Source organism: Vicia villosa, linkage group LG2 (assembly GCF_029867415.1).
Source record: "Vicia villosa cultivar HV-30 ecotype Madison, WI linkage group LG2, Vvil1.0, whole genome shotgun sequence".
NCBI classification, from domain to species: Eukaryota; Viridiplantae; Streptophyta; class Magnoliopsida; order Fabales; family Fabaceae; genus Vicia; species Vicia villosa.
The window spans coordinates 157,749,649-157,773,904 of record NC_081181.1 but is presented as its reverse complement, the minus strand read 5'-3'; the positions used below and the strand labels follow the sequence as shown (position 1 = coordinate 157,773,904).

Here is a 24,256-nt window from a genome sequence, read left to right as displayed (position 1 = left end):
AAAATTTGATCACCTAACAAAAAAGGCGGGGCTGTACCATGTTCGGCCTTTCCGTTGAATGCTTTTCTCCACCCACGGTAGTGATGATTAGTATTTAAGAATCTACGATGGCCGAGAAAGACATTCTTCTGACAAAGCTCCAATCGTGTCGTATCGGTTTCGTCTTCACAAACAGGACACGCCTTTTGACCTTTATTGCTGTACCCGGATAGATTTCCGTATGCTGGAAAATCATTAATTGTTCCAAACAACATCGCCCTCAAGTTGAAACTTTTATTCCTATACCCATCGTAAACCTCCACACCGTTGTCCCACAAAAACTTTAAATCTTCGATTAACGGTGCCAAGTATACGTCTATGTCATTCCCTGGTTGTTTAGGCCCAGAAATTAGCATAGATAACATCATGTACTTACGCTTCATACATAGCCACGGAGGTAGGTTATAGATCATAAGAATCACAGGCCATGTGCTATGCGAGATGCTTTGAATACCATGCGGGTTCATTCCATCAGTAGACAATGACAACCGAAGGTTTCTTGCTTCTTTTCCAAATTCAGGATAATCAGTATCAACTTTCATCCATTGTGGTGAGTCTGCCGGATGTCGCAACTTTCCATCAATAATTCTTTCATCTGCATGCCAAGTCAAGTGTCTTGAATCGGTCTCACTACGATACATGCGTCTAAATCTCGGAATTATAGGAAAATACCATAAGACTTTAGCAGGAGACAACTTTTTCTTATATCGAGGGGCACCACATTTAGGACACTCATTCAACGCTGCATACTCGTTTCGAAACAAAACGCAATCGTTTGGACATGCATGTATCTTATCATAGCTCATGCCAATAGAGGACAACATCTTTTTGGCTTCATACGTTCGATTGGGAAGAACATTATCCTCTGGTAGCATATCTTTCATAAGGGCTAATAACTCTGTGAAACTTTTATCCGACCATCCGTTGTCCGCCTTTAAGTTGTACAACTTTAACACCGCAGACAATCTTGTGAATTTTGAACAACCATCATACAACGGTTTCTCTGCATCGCTTACCAACCTCTCAAACATTTTGGGACAATCCGCAAGATCTTCTTCAAGCGCTTCTGCAATCTCTTCGACTCGATCGCAATCGTATGTGTCTGTGCAATCGTCGTTTGAAGCATACTTCCTATTACAACTCGACCCAGCATTCCCGTTACTTTTCTCACCATGCATTGTCCAACATGTATAACTTCTATCAATTCCAAACCGTAGTAAATGGGATCCCAACTGTTTCCCGTCAACCTTATCCCCATAACAGCAACCCAAGCAAGGACACGGCATTCGAAGCGGGTCTTCGGAGTGCGCAACCGCAAACTCAACGAATTTCCATACCCCTTTCTCGTACTCTTTCGACAATCGGTTTGATCTCATCCATGTCTTATCCATGACTTAATTAAGCTAAACAAATGCTTCTTGGTTTCTCTATCAGGTACTAAGGAATTCTGTCAAGATAATAAATAGCTATCATCATAATAGAATACCTAATCAGAATACCTGATTTCTTAAAGAAGACATTACCTTATTTCAAGGTAATATAAGTCCACAAACCAAAAAATTGGTTGAGAGACACTAAATTGATATTAAAATTTAAAAAGAAGAAAATAACAAACTATAACAAACTATAAATTTAAAAAGTGAAATTTCTTTTTATATTAAAATTCAAACATTTTTTATGAAAGCAAATTTGAACTAAAAAATAGAGAAACACATGTTCCTTATATTATAAATAAAAATAGAGAAACACATGTAACCAAAAAAATAAATAGAGAAACACATGTATATATATTTTTTATTAAAATGAACTAAAGTGCATGCAATAAAATTATTCATTTTTAAAGAAAACAAAAAGTGTCAAGTTTTAACATTTTAAAAGGATGAATTCAAGTATTTTTGGAAAATAAGAGGGTGTTATTTCTCTTAAGAAGCAAAAAGTTTAAAATGCAACTCTTAATTTCTGTTACTATAGCAACCGTTTGTTATAGCTTTTGTTTTTTTTTTATAAATTTCTTTGTATCATTAAAAGTGGTTTTTTTTAATGATACAACAACCATATTTCCATCTTCTAATTTTACTCCAATTCAACAAACCACAACAACCAACAAACAAAAAGCTACGCCAATATTATGGCATAAGAATGACCCCTAATTATTTCCTAATTTTGATCTATCACCATTCATGGAACAAGTTATACACATGTTTTAACTATCAAAACACCATATTTCCATCTTCTAATTTTACTCCAATTCATCATTGAATCTTAGTTTTATGTCACAACTCAAACCACCTAAACTCTCATAAAACTAATAAGGAAGATTCAAAACTCATAATCATACATGTAAGATTTACTAAATCATAATTCTACCATGATTATCCAAACAACAACACAAAACATGATCATCCAATTTCATCAATTCACCATAACTATGAAACTCCCCAGACTTTCAGAATTTCCTCAATCTTTCCACCAAAACTCAGTGTTGTTCCAAATGTCAGTGTTGTTCTAAATGTCAGTTCTAAAGATTCTAAATGTTCCATATAAAATTCCAAACAAATTCTCATAAGCATATTCAAAAACATATAGCAGTATGAATAAGAACATATAGCAACCCACATACAGCATATTCAAAAACTTAGAAATTACCTAAAGGGATGCAGGGAGAACGGAGAACGGAGGGAGAACGGAGAACGGACGGAGGCGGAAACGGCAAACGGAGGCGGAGACGGAGGCGGAAACGGCGGCGGAGACGGAGGACGGAGGAACTGAAATTGATTTAGGGAAGAATCTGAGATTTAGGGATTCTGGGTGTTTGTTCGCGAGGAGAAGAAGAGAAAGATACTGAGAAGCGCTTCTGAAATTAATAGGGGCAAGTTTAATTTGTTTTATTTTAAAACACCTACGAGGGCGCTTCTGAAAAGCGCTTTAGAAGGGCCACCTATGCCAGCGCTTTCTCTTAAAAAGCGCTTTTGTAACCCCCCCTTTAAGAGCGCTTTCAAAAGCGCTTTCATATCCCCCACTATAAGACCCCTATAAGAGCGCTTTTGAAAAGCGCTGTCATACCCCCCCTTTAAGAGCGCTTTTAGAAAGCGCTTTCATAGCCCCCCCTATAAGAGCACTTTTGAAAAGCGCTTTCATTACCCCCCCCTTTAAGAGCGCTTTTTTAGCGTGTTTTTTTATTTTGTTTTTAGTGCAACCTATAACAGCGCTTTTTACTAGAAGCGCTTTAGTAGGTGTGCTGCTAAAACTTAAATTTGGCGTAGTGTCCATATCTATGGAAGTTTGGTAGTGATCAGGTAATCAGGAGATGTGTCCCCGACAATGAGATTGAGTCTATTTTGAATTTTTCTCATGCATCTCAAGTCGGCGGACATTTCGGTCCTCAAAGGACTGCGAGAAAAGTCCTTGATTTAGGCTTCTATTGGCCAACTATTTTTAAGGATGCTTTTGAGATTTATCGCACTTGTAAAGAGTGCCAGATAGCAGGTACAAACATCACTCGCAAGAGTGAAATGCCTCAGCAGCCTATGCTTTTCTGTGAGGTATTTGATGTATGGGGAATTGATTTCATGGGTCCTTTTCCTGTATCATTTGGTTTCCTTTACATTTTACTTGCTGTTGATTATGTTTCAAAGTGGGTGGAAGCTATCCCCACTAGGACTAATGATTCTCGAGTTGTTGCAGATTTTGTCAGGTCTAATATCTTTTGCAGGTTTGGAATACCGCGAGCTATCATAAGTGACCAAGGCACTCATTTCTGTAACCGCACCATGGAAGCTTTACTCCGGAAGTATGGAGTTGTGCACAGAGTCTCTACTGCATATCACCCACAGACTAATGGGCGGGCTGAGATCTCAAACAGGGAGATCAAACAGGTTTTAGAGAAAATGGTGCAGCCAAACAGGAAAGACTGGAGCCGTCGTCTAGAAGACGCACTTTGGGCTCAAAGAACAGCTTTCAAGACACCCATTGGGATGTCTCCTTATCGACTTGTTTTTGGTAAGGCGTGTCATCTTCCTGTTGAGATAGAACACCGTGCTTTTTGGGCGGTGAAGAGTTGTAATTTGGAGATGCAACAAGCAGGTATTGAAAGAAAACTCCAATTGCAACAGCTGGAAGAGCTTAGATTAGAGGCTTATGAGAGCTCTAGGATTTATAAAGAAAAAACTAAGCACTTCCATGATAAAATGATTTCTAGGAAGGAATTTTCTGTGGGCCAACAGGTTTTACTGTTTAACTCCCACCTTAAGCTAATGGCTGGGAAACTTCGATCCAAATGGATTGGCCTCTTTGTTGTTACTAATGTTTTCCCTCATGGTGCAGTAAAAATAAAAAGTGCAGGTACTGACAAAGTCTTCAAGGTTAACGGGCAGCGACTGAAGTTATTCCATGAAAGTTTGGTGCCTGAAAATGTCAGCATAGAGGAGCTTTCTTTAGAAGCACCTGACTACACTGCAACTTGATCAGGGAGTCCTTCTTTCCTTCTCTCTACTTTATTAGTAATGTCCTTTCATTGAGGACAATGCTTAGTTTAAGTGTGGGGGAGGAAATCGTGTGTTTTATTTGTTTTTGTTTGTTAGTATTTTGTTTAATTTCAATAAAAAAAATGCATCTTCTTGAAAGTTTTTAGGCTACACACTGATTTGAGTCGGGTTTGCGGAGTCTTGGGAAAAATTCACAAGATCGGTATCGTTCTAACACCATAAGTCTCCTGCATACGGAAATTGATTTGAATTTGTTATTATATTTTAGCCTTAATTTCTCATTCTTTGACAGCTCTTGAGTAGTTTATTTCAGCAGTCGGCACCATCTCTCACACACTTTACGCAGGAAGCCGATGAATATAAGTGAATGTTCCGAAAAGAAAAAAAAAAGAGAAAAGAAAAAGGTAATACACCTTCTAAGTTTGGTGATCCTCACCCGGTCACTTAACCCAACGGTTGTGTAATCTTCAAAAAAAAAGTTTTCAAAACTCTTTGTTAGTTGGTTCAGCGGTTTCTAGTGCTAAACTTGGTAGGGAGGATTACGGTCCGATCCCCCGCAACTACATCTGAGTAAGCAAAGGGTTATGCCACGCAAGTACCGGAACCCCGTGCAAAAGGATCAGAGTCACTAACCGGTTGTCCTGCTATAAGTGTGTGGAGATAACGGGCTTAATGTGATTGCGCCTGAATGAAAAAGAGCAAAAAGGATGAGTAAGTTAGGCTATGGTATAATAATATGATTTGAATTGGTTTGTGTATTTAGGAGCCTTATGTCTGCATATTTGTGGTTAGTGTTCTTACGATGTCCTTAGTGTGCAAGATTAGTACCTGTCGATGCAAACTTACTCGAAGAAGATTTGTAGCCTAGGATGAGTAACTGTTGATGTATTTCTGCTTTCTTTTCATTTTGCTCGGAGTGCAAAAGTTCAAGTGTGGGGGAATTTGATCGGTGCATTTTAATGCACGTTCTTCCATGTTTGTACTCAAGCATTTCTTCGGTTTGTTTTATTTATTTTTATGTTTTAATATGTTTTTATATTTTATTTTATTTTTGCACTTATTTGTTTTTCGTATTAATTTTTCAACATTAACAGTCTGCACGGAAACGATCATATTTGGAGTTCCAGGAGTCCGATTGAGGCGATCTAATAATCGCCGGAAAGCTAAGAGAAAGAGCTACAATTCTTATGTTGGAGTCGAAGTCAGAATCAGACTGTAGAAGGGCCAGAATGTTCGTTGAAGTTGCAGCACTAGTTTTAGTTAAGTTTCGGGTCAATTAGTTTTGGGCCTGGCTCGTATTTTTGACCCAGTTGGATTGTAAAACGGGTCGTTCTCTCTCCCCTTAGGGCAGCAGCCGCGACACTGTTCAATCTATCTACTATTTCACGAAAAATCAAGGTTGTACGAATTGATCCATGGCGAACTAATCCCTGCTGAGTTAATCTGCTGTAATTCGGATTCCAAACTTGAGGTTTATACAATTTCGCAATTCATTTTCTATTCATATCAATTCTGTTTATGTTGTTTGTTTGCTTAATTCAAATCATCATATATAGTTTTGTTAATTTGATTGATTTATGTTTTCCTACAATCGAATGCGTATTATCGTTTGCTTAATCCGTTAATCCGCTGATTTTATTAACCGTTTGCTTAATTCGGTGAAAAGAGAAACATAATTCTTATAATTTCTATCTCGCTTGTGGATTGTTGTTATGATCAAATATGAATAGATTCCGCTTAGGACAGTGATATTGTAGTAATCGATGATAGATAGGAACCGAAACAGCAGATTAGCTTAACTCCATAATCACTTATTTTCAAAACAGCTTATTTCAGAATCACTTATTTTAAGCACTTTTCTTCTTAAAATCGAACCAAACCAACCCCCCCCCCCCCCCATTCGATTTCAGTTAGTAATAATTAAGAGTCCTTGAGAGACGATATTCGAGTCACCTTACCGTCGTACTACAGTTTTACAAAATACTCGTTTTTGACCCGCGCGCGACAGCGGATCAATCGGCGTTGTACAAGTAGAAACCAGAGGCTTCAAAACGCAGAGAATGAGTGATGTACGTCGAACTAGTCCGGGAAATGCTGCTAATTCAAAGGAAAGAAAACTTTTATTATAAAAACGAGCCATCATAGCAGTTCATTCAAAGCACAACTAATTACTTTGGCAAGAGAGAACAATTAATTACCTGTATAGAAGTAAGCAACTTCTAGACCCACACAATGTAAAATTATTGAAAACTATCAAACTTCCACTCTTCACAAGTAACCCCTATAGCAAATTCACAAAGTTAGTAAGTTCATCACTTAACGACTAACAAAATTGACATCAAGAATCATAACAACATTGTAAAAAATCAGCATTATGTACATGGTGCTAAACATATTTAAAATCAAGTAAACACATGAATAATGATGTCAATATAACCATGAATAATTAATATTCATGGATTTCAATCTATAATCTTCATCATCTTTAGGTTTGAATCTAATGAGAATATAAAAAAAATAAAAAATAATGAGACAAAAGAAACAATGAGAATATACAAAAAATAAAGTCAACACATATGAGCCAAACGATACAACAAAATCAAAGAAATGAGCAAAAATTCAAAGTCATCGGAAACGAACCAAACTCATATAGTCACATCCAAATGTCCCACTGAACTCAAAAATAATATTGGTTTTTACCGAATTTCGACCGGAAGCGAGACTTTTAAGCCGATTAACAAAACAGTAGCAAAAATCGAAAATAAAGTGCACGAAATGGAAAACTAAGCATAGCATTAGATTCAAAAGCATCGTTCTACCCGAAAAACACTAATCATATGCATTAAAACTCACAACGGTCAAAGAGTTATGACATTTTTTCGTAAAGTCGGCGTATCGTACCAAACTTGCAAATTGAGAAGGAAAGGAACAAACAAGCATAAGGCAATAAACTTCCAGAAATCAAGAGCCACAATTAACATCCAACAACTCAAGTTCCAAATTACATCAACAATTGAATCCCAACTCAAAATGCACAATGATTTTCTCTAGTTTCTACATTTTCTATGAGTCAAAATAATAATGAAATGCATCAACAACTACCTATAAAAAACTGCATTATTTGTGTTCAAAACAATCTCAACCACCTTCACAAAGCATGTTATATCCAACTCTAATGATCAATCCTTCACACAAGGCAATTCTAAACAATTTCTAGCAAGTAAAAAAATGGAAACACGACACAACTCATGCTCAAGAATCTAGTTTATCCGACAACAATTATCAACAAGATTCAAATCAAGAACTCTCACCATATTCAAATTCAAATTCACAAACCAACCATAACACTAACTCCATTGAAAATTCAGCAACACCACCTTCATTAACAACTCTATCATTATCAACTTTCAACAATACAACATCATCAATCCAATTAAAACTTCGAGCACTATTATCATTCATATTTGCAACAAGAGACAAGCAATTTCATCATCACTAAATGAACATCATCAATAAACAGTGACAACATCAATGCCAGCAATTCACAGTAAATATCCTTCATATCAACACTTAGCATGTGCACTAACAAACCATAACAACTAAAATCCTAACAATGTCATCTAACAATAGCAACTAAAACCCTAACAATGTCATCTAAAAATATCAACTAAAACCCTAACAATGTCATCCCTCAATATCAACTAAAATCCTAACAATGTCTGTAAAATATTGGATTATTCAATAGAATCTACCTTGAGATAGAGATAATGGAGAGAGATGGAGAACAAGCAAGGTGCAGCAAGAACAGTGGAGGACGGCCGGAGAAGGGAGACGAACGGTGGAGGACGGTGAACGGTGGAGGACGGCGAACAGTGGAGGAAGGCAAACTGTAGAGAACGGTTTGAGTTCAGTTTCGTAGGAGAAGAAGTACTGTTCGTGAAAAATAGAATAATGAATATGTGAAGCATTTCTTTTTTATTTTAATTAAATGGGCTTAGACAGCGCTTTGGAGAAAAGCGCTCTCGTACACCCCCCCTTTACCAGCGCTTTTAACAAAGCGCTTTCATTACCCCCCTTCACCAGCGCTTTTAACAAAGCGCTTTCATACCCCCCCCCTTTACCAGCGCTTTTGTTAAAGCGCTTTCATAAACCCCCCTATAGTAGCGCTTTCTAAAAGCGCTCTCGTACCCCCTCCTCTTTTCCATCGCTTTTTTGCGTGTTTTTTTATTTTGTTTTTAGCGAAACCTATACCAGCGCTTTTTCCTAAAAGCGCTTTCGTAGGGGTGCTGCTAAAAGACAAATTTGGCGTAGTGGAAGTGCTCCGGTTCTAAGCGGGGATCTATTATATGGTGGAGATCTTTGGAGAACGGTGACTAAGTAATCAGTGAAGTGTTGGTACCACATGCATGAATTCATTGGTGTTGCATTGCATTGATTGTGATAATGCATAATGCATGATTGAATGATGTTTGATTATTTGTGACGTGAATGATTTAAATGATGGTTGTGGTTGAATTGTGTGATGATGTTGTGAATAGATGATGATGTGCATGTGTGAGTAAGTATGCGATGCGTGAGGATATGTTGTATCGGTACATGTGTAGTTGTTGATTAATTATGTACCACTACTATATTTATTCCTTATGTCTTATATAATAGTTATAAAATACTCACCCTTTCTATTTGAATGTTTCCTCCATGTGGGTAACACTGCAGGTATTTAGGAGAAGTCCGCCGAAGTTAGAGGATAGCTTCGTGGAGTCCTTTTTTACCGTTTGTTTAGAATAAAGGGAGTCTTGCTCTTATACGTGACATCGGAGTCGGGATCATATGTTTTGGAACTATATGTTCATTTTGAATTGTTTTAACATCATGAAGTACTTTTAAAAGTATTATGACGTTTTGATTTATGAAGTATGAACTGTGAACCCGTGTTACGGAGCATGACTTGTTAATATGAAGCTTTTATGAAGATGTGACACCCTTGTTGGCGAATTTATTTTTAATTAATTTTTATTATATTGTGAATATTCTATGTGGGTTAGAAGGGTGTTACATATGCGATTAAAGCTGGATATGATCTATCACTGAAAATGAATAAGAAAAAAAATTAGTGACAAGTATAAAAAAAATGTTTTTAAAATTAATAATGACTATGAAAATTACCGTTAATGAGTTTGAAAGATTGAAGTAGAAGTACAGTTGCTCCTTGAAATATTGGTTGGAAGGTTGTTGCTCATTAGCTCTAATAGGGGTATCTCAAAAATTTCTGAAAATAAAGAAGGATAAGAGAGAGGGTCTGGTGCACATTATAATTTAACGCTTTCAGAGATGCATCTCCGAAATAACACATGGGTTTGAAAAAAATGGTCAATCCGAAGATGCGTCTACGGACAAACCATAAATCACATAGGCAGATGCATCTCTAAATTAAATTTCGGCAAAGTGAGAGGAGCTCAACAATTTAGGTTTATTTTGTGTGAAAATGATGCGTTTGGAGATGCATCTCCAAAAATTGGGAACATTATTTACTTTTCGACAGAGGTTATGGAGAACCTGTAAGATTTTAGGGAACATGAGTTTTATCATTTTTTATGCACATCTTTTCAATTTGTTTTATATTTTTTTTATTAGATATTAAGACGTAGCACATGAAAATGAGTAAGGATCTTCTCCTTTTATTAAAAAAAAATTGTCCATAACTATAGTTTCTAAGAAATTAAAAGAAATAAATACATATTTTTACTCCAAAATCACGGTAAGGGGCACATCTGTTTCTTTTGAAAAATAGAGAATTCTTACGGAAGACCTTAACAACATGAATGTGCCTTAAAACCTTGTTTAAGCTCAAGAACACAAATTGTATTAGAGCTATTATTGACTGCGTTTTTTCACACATGTTGCTTCACTGTCTGGATGAATAAATCCAAACAATAGTGATTTTGAGAATCATGGAGGAGAGGTAATGAAATAAATTCCCAAATTATATTTTGATTCATATGTTATATTTAGGATTTTCTTGATCCAAATTAGTAAATACATAGTGGTGTTGTTTTTAAAAGAAAGACAATTGGGATAACGGTATCTTTTAATAGAGAAATTTACATGTCACCCTTAAGATTAAACATACCATCCTTTTAGGGGTATGTTTTTACCGTTATACCCTTGTTTAAAGTCATTAATTTTCAAAAAATATATATTTTTATTGAAAATTTTAAAAAAAAATCGGATTTTTAAAAATTTCCGTGAGTTTTTATCGGAAATTTTGAAAAAATCCTTGGGTGATACCGAAAATTTCGAAATTTCCGTTACATTCTACTAGAAATTTCAAAATTTCCTGTATTTTGTACCAGAAGTTTTGAAATTTCCGGTACTTTTTGTAGGGGTGTACCGGAAATTTCATCCGAAAATTGTTTATATCTCATCAAGGATAAACTTGAAATATTTAAATTTTGGGGGTGTCATGTTTAATTTAGGGGGTGACATGTAGATTCTTCCTTTTAATATTATGTGAGAAATTTAAAGGAATTAAAAGTGGGCTTTAGTCGCATATTGGAGCCCAAAGATTTGGAAAACATTTCTAAAGTTGTAGGGTTTTGGTGAGCACAAAGTTTTTACATTATTTACGCACCTAAATTTCTTTCGTATTGTTTTTATCGTTATAAATGTTGTTTTTCTGGTATTCTATATCTGATTTATTCCGTAGATATGCTTTAGGAAGTTTTCCGTATATGCATCTACGGAAAATTTTCACACAAATGTCAAAAAAAAGTGCTTTCGAATATACATCTGCGAAAATAGAAGAACAATTTTAGAACTACATATGATGTCTAAGAATCCTAATGGGTGTAATAAGAGATTATCTATATTATTAGACACATATGTATAATAGAATTAACAATTACAATACCAGAGGCATAATTTCTGGAGCTAACACATGCCTCCACTTTTATATAAACTATGGCCTATTTGAGAAATAGAGAGAATGTGAATCAATTACTTTTACATCTTGTGTTTACTTATTTTGCATACAGTAGCAGTTTATACATGAGCTTCATCTTTCTACAACATATATATTTATCTCATTCATATTTCTTGAATCTAATACCACAGTGGATACAACCTCATATATCCACTAAACCTTAACTCAATGACTGCTGCTACACCTATTATTACAGATATCGAAATCTAACAAGTTGGAAAGGGAACCCCACAAGATTTGGCGACCCTTCTGGTACCGGGAGAGTAAACATATTGTCTGAGACTTGGGTTCTTGAGATAACCACAAAGGCATGGCCTTTGCTCTCTTGCCTTTTGGCAACAAAGAGTTGATGGTGGAGATGAACTTGTGATTGATCCTAAACAAGGGCTGAACTCTACAGGACTACATGTCAATGCCTCTCCCATGTCATCTCCTAAAAGTAGTACTATTGCTACAAAAAACAGAAACATGTTAAACAAAGAGTGTTTCCTCATTTTTCTCTTTGTGACTAAGTATTCAAGTGGATTAATAATTGCTTTCAACTCTAACATGATTATATAATGAAATATTGGTAACGTGTTCAAGGGTATGAGTAGACTTTGGATTGAAGAATTTTGAGGCATAGGATTGAGTCAATATTTTGTTATCAAGTCATTCTCACGGGTCAACTCAAAATGTACCCGTGAATGAAGGGCTAAAAGTATTGAATGCCAATTTTGAAATTTCTATGAGTACGTAAAATTTTTGACAAAAAAAAAAATAGGAAACTTCCTAAACTATTAGAATTTGGCATAAGATATACAAAAAATAAAATAATAAGAAACTTCCTAAACTATTAGAATTTGGAATAAGATATAAAATAAAATAAAATAAATGAAACTTCCTATACTATTAGAATTTGGCATAAGATATATCAGGTTGAAGTACCAATTACTTATTGAAAGGGACTTTTAAGTTAATGAAATTTTATTATGTATTCAAGACAATGAATTATTAGTTTTTTATAGCTCATATTTTCAGTTTCACTACAATGAATTTCAGTTTCTTATAGCTCATATTTTCACTTTTGTTTCTGACTCATCAGTAGAAAATCTCTACTATTGCTAAAGTAACACTAATAAATTTAGTAGTTGCTATATTACCCGAATTGCTGCTTTTATCATGAAAATTCTGCAACCGTCATCACTACCAGCCGGTTTTGAAGAGATGAGTTAGACCCAATCACATTTTTTAACAAGCTTCCTCCCAATCGGTTTGTTGCATATCCATCTTCCTCAAATTTAATTTAGTAGCCCTATTCTTATTGCAATATTTTTTTTTTTTTTTTTGGAAATCTTGGAATCCGGCCTTGCGACCGACTAATCCAAGAGGGACCAATCCCACCGTCCACTAGCGGGAGCCCCGTTTAAAGCCAGAACAAAGTTTTGTATGGACTGGCCCACGCAAGAATTGATGAACAAAGTTTTGTATGGACTGGCCCACGCAAGAATTGATAGCACCTAGCAGGATTCGAACTCAGAACCTTGAGAGGAGCACACTCTCAAGACCCAAGCCTCCACCGCTAGGCCAACCCTTGGGGGTTAATTCTTATTGCAATATTAATGCAATGCAAACAATTAGTGTCAAAAGTTGTGAAAATTGTTATATATCGTTTGCTTAAATCTACAAAATATGGAGAGAAATGAATCCAGCTCCTTTTCAATACTTTCAAACATTATATCAAGTTTTCCAAAATCAAGATATCTTGGTGCCCTCTCCTGAAGACATATTTAAGTGGTTGGTCTCTCAATATTTTTCTATTAGAACTGGCACGGGATTGTATCCCTTATCAAATATTTAAAAGATCTAAATATTATCATTTATATCATACTATGTTAGTAAAAAAACTTGTACATTTTGCGTGTAATTACAAGACCAAAATGCTTGGAATTAGTTATGATTTTCCTCTGTTGTTTTTCCCTTGCCACGAAGGATGTCACCGAAGTGTCCCAGCATGATGCGCCTGAATCTAGTGTCCTCCGTCGGTGGTGGTGGTGACGCAGCACTATTGGGAGAATTAGACTTTTCTGATATCACTTCTGTACTGTCTCTCTTTCCAAGCAAGCCACCATCACCAAAGAAGCTACTCACCGATGATGCCAGCCCAACATGAGGAACCGCCGCCGCCTTATTACTTATACTACTATAACTTGTCCCTGATCTTTCCTTCATAATAATGTCAAGGGCTTCTTTATGCGCTGGATCCAGTGCATCCAAGTCTTTAAAAAGGTTTTGGATAGCAGGCAGGAGGTAGTCTTTGATACTGTTTGCCGAAAGATCTGTATGATAAAGAGTAATTAATCATGCTTTCTGTAAGAAAGAAAAGCTAAAATCTGGCAAGTCTATGTGAGATGTATTACTAATACTATTGTTACACCATGGTTTGAATACCAGAAAATACCTTGAAAATGATAAATAAGAAAGATTTATAAATGTAATGGAGCAAACCTGTAGCATCCAAAGCACGGATTGCCTCGCAAAATGCATTGGCTTTTTCTTGCCGACAATTCAAATCAGTTGAAATAGTAATTGGCACGGCTGTAAGTTGAGCAATCTTGGACAAAAGATGTGCATCAAGGTTAAGAAAGAAACAGCGGAATCTAAGAAACGCAGAAAGCCAATAGAAAATGAGACAGAATGCTGAGAGTCGCGAAATTAAAAACACACTTCTTAATATTATTTTTCAACAAATAAAGTTAAGGATATAATCTCTAAGTTGTTCTGTTGTATGAGGTACTGCAACTACCAACGCGTGAATGACAGCAATAATAGCTTCATGGGATCCATCTTCAATAAAAGCACCCATTTGAACACGTATTTTGTCAACTATCTGCAAGCGATCGTATTTTTAGTCGGGATTTTAAACGTTTAGTCATCATTAACTTTGTACCAAAGCAAGAGATACCGTTTCATTCTTGAAATATTGAGCAACGGCACCAAATGCATCAATGCTAGCACACTTCACATCAAGATCTTGTTCAGATCCGAGAGTAACTAATGCAGGCAAAGCATGAGTAGAGGCAACCTTTGCATCAATATGTGGCACCTAATAATGAAGTCCTCTAAGTTAGTGCTGCCATTAATATGAGATTTAAATAAAAACTAAGAAAGTAGTAAGCTTACAAGAACTTTTAGAAGTTTGGCAGCAGTTACTTTCATGTTTAGGTTAGAGCTAACAACCATTTCCCACAGTATTTCAAATATCATACCCTGGTTTTCTTCATATATGCTGCATTATAAATAAAGCTCTTGATCAAAATTTGTAAAAGGACATCAACCGATTTTGAAAATATAAATAGATTATTGGTGGGTATACAAACCAAATGAAGCGTATAGCATTAACAATTTCCGGTGTATGCTTGGTTGATGTATTTTCCTTAGAATTGTCTTCTAGTAGCAGCTTTCTCGAGTAGTCTGTTAATTCTTTGCGTTTACCAGGACCACCCAAAACACCAGCTAACAGAAGCGGTAGGACACATGATATAGAGAGCCTCTCAGCAACAGAAGATCTTGGTCTCAACCCTACAAGAAAACTGTCAAATATAAAGCAAGTATGTAAAAATTTCACACAAAAATGAAGAGTCATAACCTTTTATTCTCGAATGAATGGCACTAGGAAAAAATGTTAAATCTGCATCATCCCCAACTGCTGTTAAAAATACAGGGAGCATTATGCATGTAACATAGGTATCCCCAAACCTTTCAGTAACAGATAACAGAAACTGCAATTGTGAAACTTTGATCAGAAATCATTCAGTTGCTTACGCAACTGAACATACAGCGCAAAATAAGAAAACCAGAAAATGTAACTGCTTAACCTTTGAAATTCGGCTTCGCAAATTGTCTTCTTTCCAGGGTAACAAGCAAGCCAGCTGTATCAGTTTAGGAAAACACTCAACATGCAACCATTCAAATGCATCCCATTTAACATTTACCCTAGCAAATGTCGAACCAATCAAGGTCAATAGTTTTGACATTGTGATTATGCATAGTGTATGTTTTGGCATATGCATCTTTGCAATGCTTATACATTAGAATATGAGTAAAGCACGCAAAGCTAGTGGGTTTGGGAGACAAGTCTTGACATGCGACCTATCCGTCCATTCACTTCACCCTCTTTACCCAATACTCCAACCAGTAACTAATGGGTTGAAGGGAAAAAGACAACATTCGAGAGCCTGGGGTCAGTTCAATCAATTCCTTCATATGTCACGTAGTTACTACATAATAGTGCAAATTGAACAGTTTAAGTCAATCTTACCTTGCATATAATTCAAGCAATGTGGTAGATACCATAAATTGTGTAGTTTCTAAGCTGGACAAGAAGGGACATGTTTCAATTGCTTTTTGGTATACGAAAGAAAGCAACTCCGTCAGCATTCTCAATAAAACATCTATATTCCAGCGCTCTCTTTCCCCCAACACATGTAGATGTGAATCTATACACCCTTCAACTACAGAAAGAGGTGGACAGTGCTGCAATTCCGGGAACAAAATTTTACTCAGAAATAAGCACCAAGGATGAAGTTATGAGTCACAGAGGAGCATTGGAGGCATAAAGGAAAACCAATACCTGAGCAGAGCTGAAAATATGAGAGAGTAAAACCCCCAAAACATGGTCTAATTTGTTCCCCCATTTTACAACTGCAGGAACCATCTCCTTGAGTGTAGTTTCCACCACCACTCCTGTGGGATCACATATCAATTGGAACATCAACTCCTCAACCTAACAACAAATAAAACAAAGAATTGGAGAAACTCTTTATCTTTATTCCTTTTTTACAAGAAAAAGAAAGTGTCTTAATTTTTATGGTAAGGGTATAAAGCTCCATTCCCTACACCGTCCCGTCAACCTGTCTCTGAGCTTACATTGCAGCCAATTCTCTCAAGTCAGAAATCTTCTCCATGATTGCCCCGAAGCATATATAGTGAGGCTGACCTTGAAATATTTATCCGTGTTTGGGAAAAGCGGAAGCAGCTTAGCCAAATTATGAGCTGCGGCCTCTCGAACAATAGTGGCAGAATCTTCTATCAGTTGTTGCACAATTGATAAAATAAGAGAATCACGAATCTCAAGGCTAACAAATTCTGCTAGCTCTCCACATGATTGAGCAACAAGCAGTCTACGTTCCTCGTACATGTGATTTATCTGAAATACATCATACAGAAAATTGAAAACAAGATTCCAAGTCAAGATGGCCAGGAGCTAGTCAAAAAATAAGGTTAGGATATACTTGTTCCCAACACTGCGGAAGCAATTCTGTTTCTGTTCTCATCTCTCCAACATTCTTTGCAAGGCTGACACATGCCTGAAATGATCATAATTGTATTGAAAACCAGATTGTTTAATCAAATTATAAGAAGCCAATACAACTTACATCCATTATTATCCGTCTTTGTTGTTCATCGGGACGCTTTATTAAGTTAAATAATGTGTGGGTCAATGAATCCCGAGTCCTGCTATCTGGGTGGTGCTCAATCGCACACATTATTAGAGGAAGGAGCTCCTGCAACCAAACAACGGTGATGCAACATACTTTGTAGGCTATATAGTTGTAAATAAAATTAAACAAAAACAAACCTCGCGATGGTTGATAAGGACATACGGAACAATTTTAGGCAAAGCATCTGCTAGTATCTGAATGGTTCCTAATCCCTGCCCAAGTATTAACATATATGAGAAAAGAAAAATAAAAGTGCATGAAGAAGTAGACAGACAAATATCCTTTGTTTAAATGCTCGCCACTTTGACTTTCACTTATTCTTAAAGGGAGGGGGTGTGATTTTTGCTCTGTATATACACACAAGAACTGCATTACATGCAATGAAAATCAGGAAAGATAGTATTAGTTTATTTGTAACACTAGAATAAGCCCTTGCAAAAACTAGTTCTGCAAATTCAGCTTTACTGAATTCAAGAAGAGTTTTTTTTTTTAATGGAATTCAGGAAGAGTTTAATTATGTACAACTATCAATCCTCCATCTAAGGAATTACCATATTAAAATAATTTGACGTTTTACTTTTCACTAATATTAAAAATATGATTGGATTATAAGCTGGATGAACTAATAATATTGCTAACTAGGGTCTAAAAGGCACTCATTAAGAAAATGAAAAGTGACTTTTATATATGTAGTAATTAAGTAGCTTCAAATATTGTACATTAATTATTTTATATTTTGATTAGCTAACGTGACTTTTAACACTTCAGCATTTGTCAAATTTAACAAAGTTAAAGCTAGGCAAAAAGTAATGGTGTATGAGGTTTTGATTAAGTAGAATGGACTTGCCGTCTTCTCAGATATTGCTTTGTCATTTACGCCTTCTGTTTTAACAAGTAACCTCATATCTCCTCCTTGCTTGCGGCCATTTTGTTCGGAGACATGTTCAATATTTTCAGAAGCAGTGTTTCTATGTGCCGGGTTAAATAATTCTAGTTGTGAATCTGTGTGTTTATCAGCAAATTCATTAAGAGTTTGAAGAGCCGGCGAATGAGCATCTTCATCATGTACAACATCCAATGTCGCACCTTGGTCCTCGTTCATCTCAATAACTTTGTCTTCTGTCTGCGTAAGTTCATTTTCAGAACTACCCAAATTTCCATGTTCTGGAGTTCCTCTATTCTTTTCCTTCAACCGTTCGATTTCCATCTGTAATTTCTTAATTTCTTCGTTGTACTTATCTAAAGAATCGGGCAGAATATTATCAACATCATTAATAGCCAAATTATTTCCAGAACCAAATCCTTTAATATGCATTTTCAAATTACTGATCTCAACTCTACTGTCATTGAGCTCCTTTCTTTGATTCTCCAGGGACTCCTTTAAGACTTGAACCTAAAATTTATTATCAGAATACAATTCATCATAGAGAATTAGTATAGTTTGACAGAATATCACCGAAGTACAATGCAATTACCGTGTTCTCTTTCTGCTTAAGATCTTCTTGAAGTGCACTCAAGGATTTAGTTAATGCTTTTATTTGAGCATCTGCCAAATCTTTGCCCTTCAACAAGCTCTCCTTTTCTTCATTCAGCCTCTGGTTTTCCTTCAAAAGTGTTTCATTTTCTCGAACTAAGCCAATTTTTTCCTGCATATCGGGTCATGTGGGGTTCAACATAAAGAGTAACTTGGACGTGATATTGCATGATTAATGACCAATGCAAGAATAAATAGTTGAATCTCATAACTATTTGATGAATTTACATGTAGATTGGAAAGGTCACAGAACTAAATAGGCATGTGATCCAATCATAACCCTAAACGATACTAACAAATTTGATTATAATCACTATCATTATGTCAACAACTCCATTATTGAATCAATCATGTTGTTTACTTTCTCGACTACCGTAGGAAAAATCCTTATCCTCTTATAATGTACTACTCTTATATTTCACTATAAGTAATTTCGTTTACTAAAAATTGATTCAACTCAATGAGCTAATTTGGCTACTCCAGATATTAAATAATGACCTCAGCAGCCTCTGAATTTGAAGAAAGATACTGATAATAGTAATGACGTAAGGCATCGGGTATTATTGCATTTGAATTCTGCCAAACATCCAAGTTCTGGTCTGTAACCTACAATAAAAGTTATGACAAATTAAACATAAAGCACCAAAAATAGTTAATAGAAAAAGTGAAGATACTTTAGTTGAATAATGAATAATATTGATATACCCAATGTATCACAAACACTTCTAAAAAACTAGACAAAACCTTGTGATTACCTATAATTTTTTTTTTTTTTCAAATTATTATCGGTATGGATGCGTCAGTGTCGGTGTATCAGTGTCGGTGCCGTGTTTCCGGTTAATTTATTTATTTTTTCAAATTATTAGCGGTGTAGACATGTCAGAGTCAGTTATGACGTGTGTGTTTCCGGTGTCTACCTCTTCATAAAATGTCATTGCAGTAAGTCGATAACCAGCTATTAGCAAATATTCCTTGACAGCACAATTGAGATCTCGACGCTCAGTATCCTTCACTTGACCTAAATCCGCGATTGGACTTTGACTATTCCCTTTTTGCTGTTGAGTTTCTATCTCACCACCACCACAGTTCACCAAAACATCTCCATTTGATTTCATAGCTGCATCATCGATAATGTTGAATTCTCTTTTGGTTTGCAATTCTTCTTTCAGTTTCGAAATATCTTCCAGTGCCAAACGCAGTTCGTAATCGGTGATCGCTAACTTCTCCTCCGTTTCTTCCTTGTTTTGTAGCAGTGTTTGTGGATCCGCCGCTGCAAAAACGCGATTGCAATTTCAACGACGGAAAAAAAATGATTCATATAACAATTAAAATGATTGATTAAGAAGAGAGAGATATACATGGGAGGGAATTGAGTCGAGAGATGTGATTGGGAGGAAAACGAGAAGGATCGGCGAAGTACTGTTGAAGACGAATGGCTTGATCGATACGTCCATCGTCGAGGAGTTCGTGGAGAAGTTCAAAAGCTGTTAGAATGTAATTCTCTTCTAAGAGAAAGTTAACGACGCAATTGCAGAGAGAGGATTTCTCTACTTCCATTCTTTCGGATTTTCGATTCGGAGGAGAGAATTCCATTTCGTAATATCGATCTCATCGCCATGCATTTTTTTCATTCTGGATTGTTTCTTCTAACACCGATTGTGCGCGCGCTTTTCGCGTTTCCCTCTTAGACTGACCAAAACAATTCACACCGTCACTTTTTTTTCATTATTTTTGTGTTGAATACACTTTTTTTCTCGTTATTGTGCTACTCCATTTGTATATTTCTCTTTTTCGTAAACATAATATGAGAAATAGGACGTGGGAGAATCGGAGAAGAAAGTACATTATAAAAAGAAAACTCCTTCACTCGTGGGTCCATTTAAAACAAAACAAAAATAATGTATACACTCACCCGATATAAGAATTGATAACACTTAATATTATTGGAACCTAAGACTTTGAGAAGTTCGTTTTAAGATTTTAAATTTTCGTCAACTCCTCAAGGTTGGTTGTAAGCCAATTATTTAACTTTGATTCTAAGTCCTCATAATTTTCAGTATTGTTTCTCATTTTGTCAACATTTTAAATAAGAATGCAGTTACTAGTTACTGTTATATTAATTATTCTTGTTTTATTTTATGATCAACTAGTTATATAGTTATATATAGTTGGAATTAACCTCAATTTTTTAAGATAATCCGAATTAATCTGGAGTGAACGAGAATCAATCTCTCGAATTGATCATGCCTCTCGTTTTTCAGTCTTCACTCAAGTGAATCAATCACACTTTGATTGTAAGATGATTTTACTACACATAGACTTGAGAAGAAAAAGTAACATTGAACGGGAAAAGGGAAAACGAGAAATTAGGGTTTAGAGAGAGAGAGTGTTTTGTGAAATGCAGAGTAACTCTCTGTTTTCTATTTGCAAACTGTAAATCTCAATTTTTCAACTTCTTGTTAATTTACGATAATAGGATACCTCCACATTTATAGTTGAGATTACTTATACGCTAAGTAATCTCCAAATAACTAACTAACTGTTATACAAAAACAAATGCTAAGTTAAACATTGTCGAAGCTACCCCTTTGACAGCTATATATTTTACCTCTGTCGAAGCTTACATGCATGCTTAACACAAAAAATTACAAATTTAATACGCCACCTAATTCATTATGTCTAAGCTATCTACATTCATCATAGTTCTCAATCTTTTGAACAATTTGACATGCACAGCCTTTGTCATGATGTCTACAATCTGATTATCAATGCAATGTTCCAACACTTTTATGGAAAACACATATAATGACGGTAGCGTGTGATTGTATGTATGTTGGTTACCACAACAGACGTGTGACCATGGTTATAAGTTAGATCGTGCAATACTTATAACTACGAGTGAAGGAAACAAGTGTTATGAAATAATTCATAGGTACTGGGAACAAATAGATATTGTCAAACATAAGTCGTAAAATGCGAATAAAATGCATCTAAAACATGGAAAGAAAGCTAATTAAAACGATAAAAAATACTTGTGATCAATATGTGTATGTATGGATCAATAACAATATTGTAAAAAATCAAACCAACTAAACCAACCCAAAAGCCATTGGTTTGGTTTTATTTTAAAAGTCAACCAAACCACGAGTTTTTTCTCTTATGGTTCGAATGACTTTTAGCGTATAAACCGTAACGCGAACACCCCTATTTTATACTATTCTTGAAATCAACCTTTTAAAATTATTTTTTTTCCTAAAAAAATTAAAAACCAAATATCGTAATTCATCCCCCCTCCCCTATGTTTGGAGTCACTTGTTTAACACATGGATCCTCATGTGGATGGGTCTCATATGATTCTGATTCTCAAGTTGATGCTCACACACTTTTAAGGCTTGTGAGTTAGTTTCAAAAGTTTTGTGATTCTCCTTAGACTAGTGCTTAGTGAGTATAGATTAGACAAACGTTTACGGCTCTTAATGTGTCAGTAGAGACACTAAAGATTATCTTTAGCAGCTCACAAGTATCTTATTTACCAATCGATTAGAAAATACAATGGATTCTAACTAAAATATTAGTGCACGAAGAAATAGAATTTCCTGAAAAGCTGTGATGAGGTAGCTTCAAAACATACTTCTTCGAAATCTATTTTCTTAAACAATCAAGACGCCTCACTCGTGCTAAGTTTGTTCTTACTTTTTACCTAGTTATAATATGCAAATTTGATAGTTTTCTCAATATGCTTGTTAGACCTTGAATAAATGTGTAAGGAATTTTATTTGGCATGATACGATAGATCGATCCATGCATATGGTTGGTTGGAACAAGATTTTTAAGCCTAAAAAGTTAGGCGGTTTAAAGATTCGTCCGACCCATTTTCAAAACACTTCTTTGTTAAGTGGATTTGTTTGGATCTTAGTGTAGTCAGACAATAAACTTTGGGTGTCACTTATAGAAGATAAATATCTCTCTAAAGGTAAAAAAATGTCGATAAAAGAAAATTGGCTCACCAGCATTAAAAGTCATTTTCAAGAATCTTGACGTGTTGAATGATGTTTTCATTTTTAATGTAACTAATAGAGATACTAATGTTTGGTTTCAACCATGACTCTTAAAACATCATCATTTTGAGAATATTCAAGATATCCCTCATCAACTTATGCGATTATTGAACAATGACCTACAGGTTGATGGTAAAAATATCATTGCAAACTAAAATCTTCTGTTGTTCTCAAAAGTTACTATTTTGATTCATATTTTGCAATCGATTTTCGTTACTTCTGTTGAAGATTGGTGATTATGAAGTGAAATCTTAATGGATAATATACTACCATAAGCAAGTTTCCTTAGTTGTGATTTATTCACCAGGATTATGATATTAACGATAATTGAAATTGAATATGAAGCTATCTCTTGCAGAAAGTGTTCAGTTTTTTATTTGGCCCATTTAATTCGTCATAACTTTCTTCGTCTAAATTTGTTATGCAACATCAATGTATTAATATTTCTCCTTTACGTTCTTATTGTGTTGAGAATGTCAAAACTATTACCTATCGATTATTATTTTTTCTATGAGTGGTGTCTATTTGGCGTTGATGTGCCTTTTCGAATATCCTTATAATGTTTCTCGAAGTTGATAGGGTGACCTTCTTAAGTTTTATATAAAATATATTTATCGAGGTAGGTAACTAATTCTTCTAATTATATATGGAACATGTGGTGTACAATGAATAATTTTTTCTTTAAATAACATACTCAACAACTATGTCTACGATTGCTTCAATTTTTCACGACATCACATATGACAATGAGTGTTTGGTCACTCAAATTTCTCTAATTCTCTAGGGCTTCCTAGGAAAGTGTGTTGACAACATGGTAACTAGGGATGATAATTCGGTTCATATCCTATGGGTACCTGCAAAAAATACTCACAACGGATATGGCAAAAACTCACAAAATGGGCACGTGCACATATATTTATCCATTAAAATAAACGAATTTGGATGTGAATATCTTAATACTCATCTGCCTCATACCCACACAATACATATTTATATATTATTATTTATATTATATAAAAACTCATTTCTATTCATTTTTAAAAAACATATTGGTATTAAACTATTAATAGTTTAATAAAAGTATTTGTTTATTTCTTAAGTCAACAATAATATTTATTTTTTTATTTCTTAAGTCAACAATAACATGTTTGAACTTTTTTTTAATATTACTAAAAACGACATGATGTTTTGTAATTAATCGATTTATTTTTACTAGAAATGTGGGTAAATGAGTACGTATATGGGTTCTTAAATGCCCATAAAATACAAGTACGGATACGAAAATTTATGTCCACGTGTGTATGGTCGAGTATGATGATATTTTTCAAATACGGATATAGAAATGAATACTAGTACTATGTATAAACTATGTTCTTTATCATCCGTGATAGTAACAATAATACTTGAGTTTTAAATATCGATGATCGTGCATTGACAAATTTGAGACAGGTAAATTATGGTGACTTGGTGTGCAATTCGGACGGTTTTTCTTAGTTTGATTATTAGGTGGTGTGGATTTGTTAAACATTTTATAGGTTGAGATTAGGGGTGGAAATAGGCTGGGCCGAGCTAGGCTTTGCCAAGCCTGAGTCTGGCCTGTCAAAAAAACTGAAGCCTAAGTCTGGCCTGTCAAAAAAACTGAAGCCTAAGTCTGGCCTGTAGCCTGTCGTAGGCTT

The 24,256-nt window shown here is 35.2% G+C and overlaps 1 protein-coding gene across 1 annotated transcript; it reads right to left on the bottom strand.

The window, feature by feature from the left end:
• Positions 1–13,172: 13,172 nt before the first annotated feature.
• Positions 13,173–20,360, bottom strand: LOC131652687 (uncharacterized). The gene is made up of 19 exons (XM_058922628.1): positions 19,881–20,360; positions 19,440–19,792; positions 19,021–19,128; positions 18,464–18,634; positions 17,836–18,381; positions 17,126–17,200; positions 16,923–17,051; positions 16,779–16,853; positions 16,484–16,693; positions 16,118–16,270; positions 15,806–16,020; positions 15,363–15,480; positions 15,134–15,266; positions 14,865–15,066; positions 14,668–14,773; positions 14,450–14,590; positions 14,251–14,374; positions 13,993–14,112; positions 13,173–13,823 (listed from the first exon to the last, which is right to left on the bottom strand). The coding sequence occupies exons 1-19, from the start codon at positions 20,113–20,115 to the stop codon at positions 13,435–13,437; spliced, it is 3,603 nt and encodes a 1,200-aa protein (XP_058778611.1). The 5' UTR covers positions 20,116–20,360; the 3' UTR covers positions 13,173–13,434.
• Between the last annotated feature and the right edge of the window lie 3,896 nt (positions 20,361–24,256).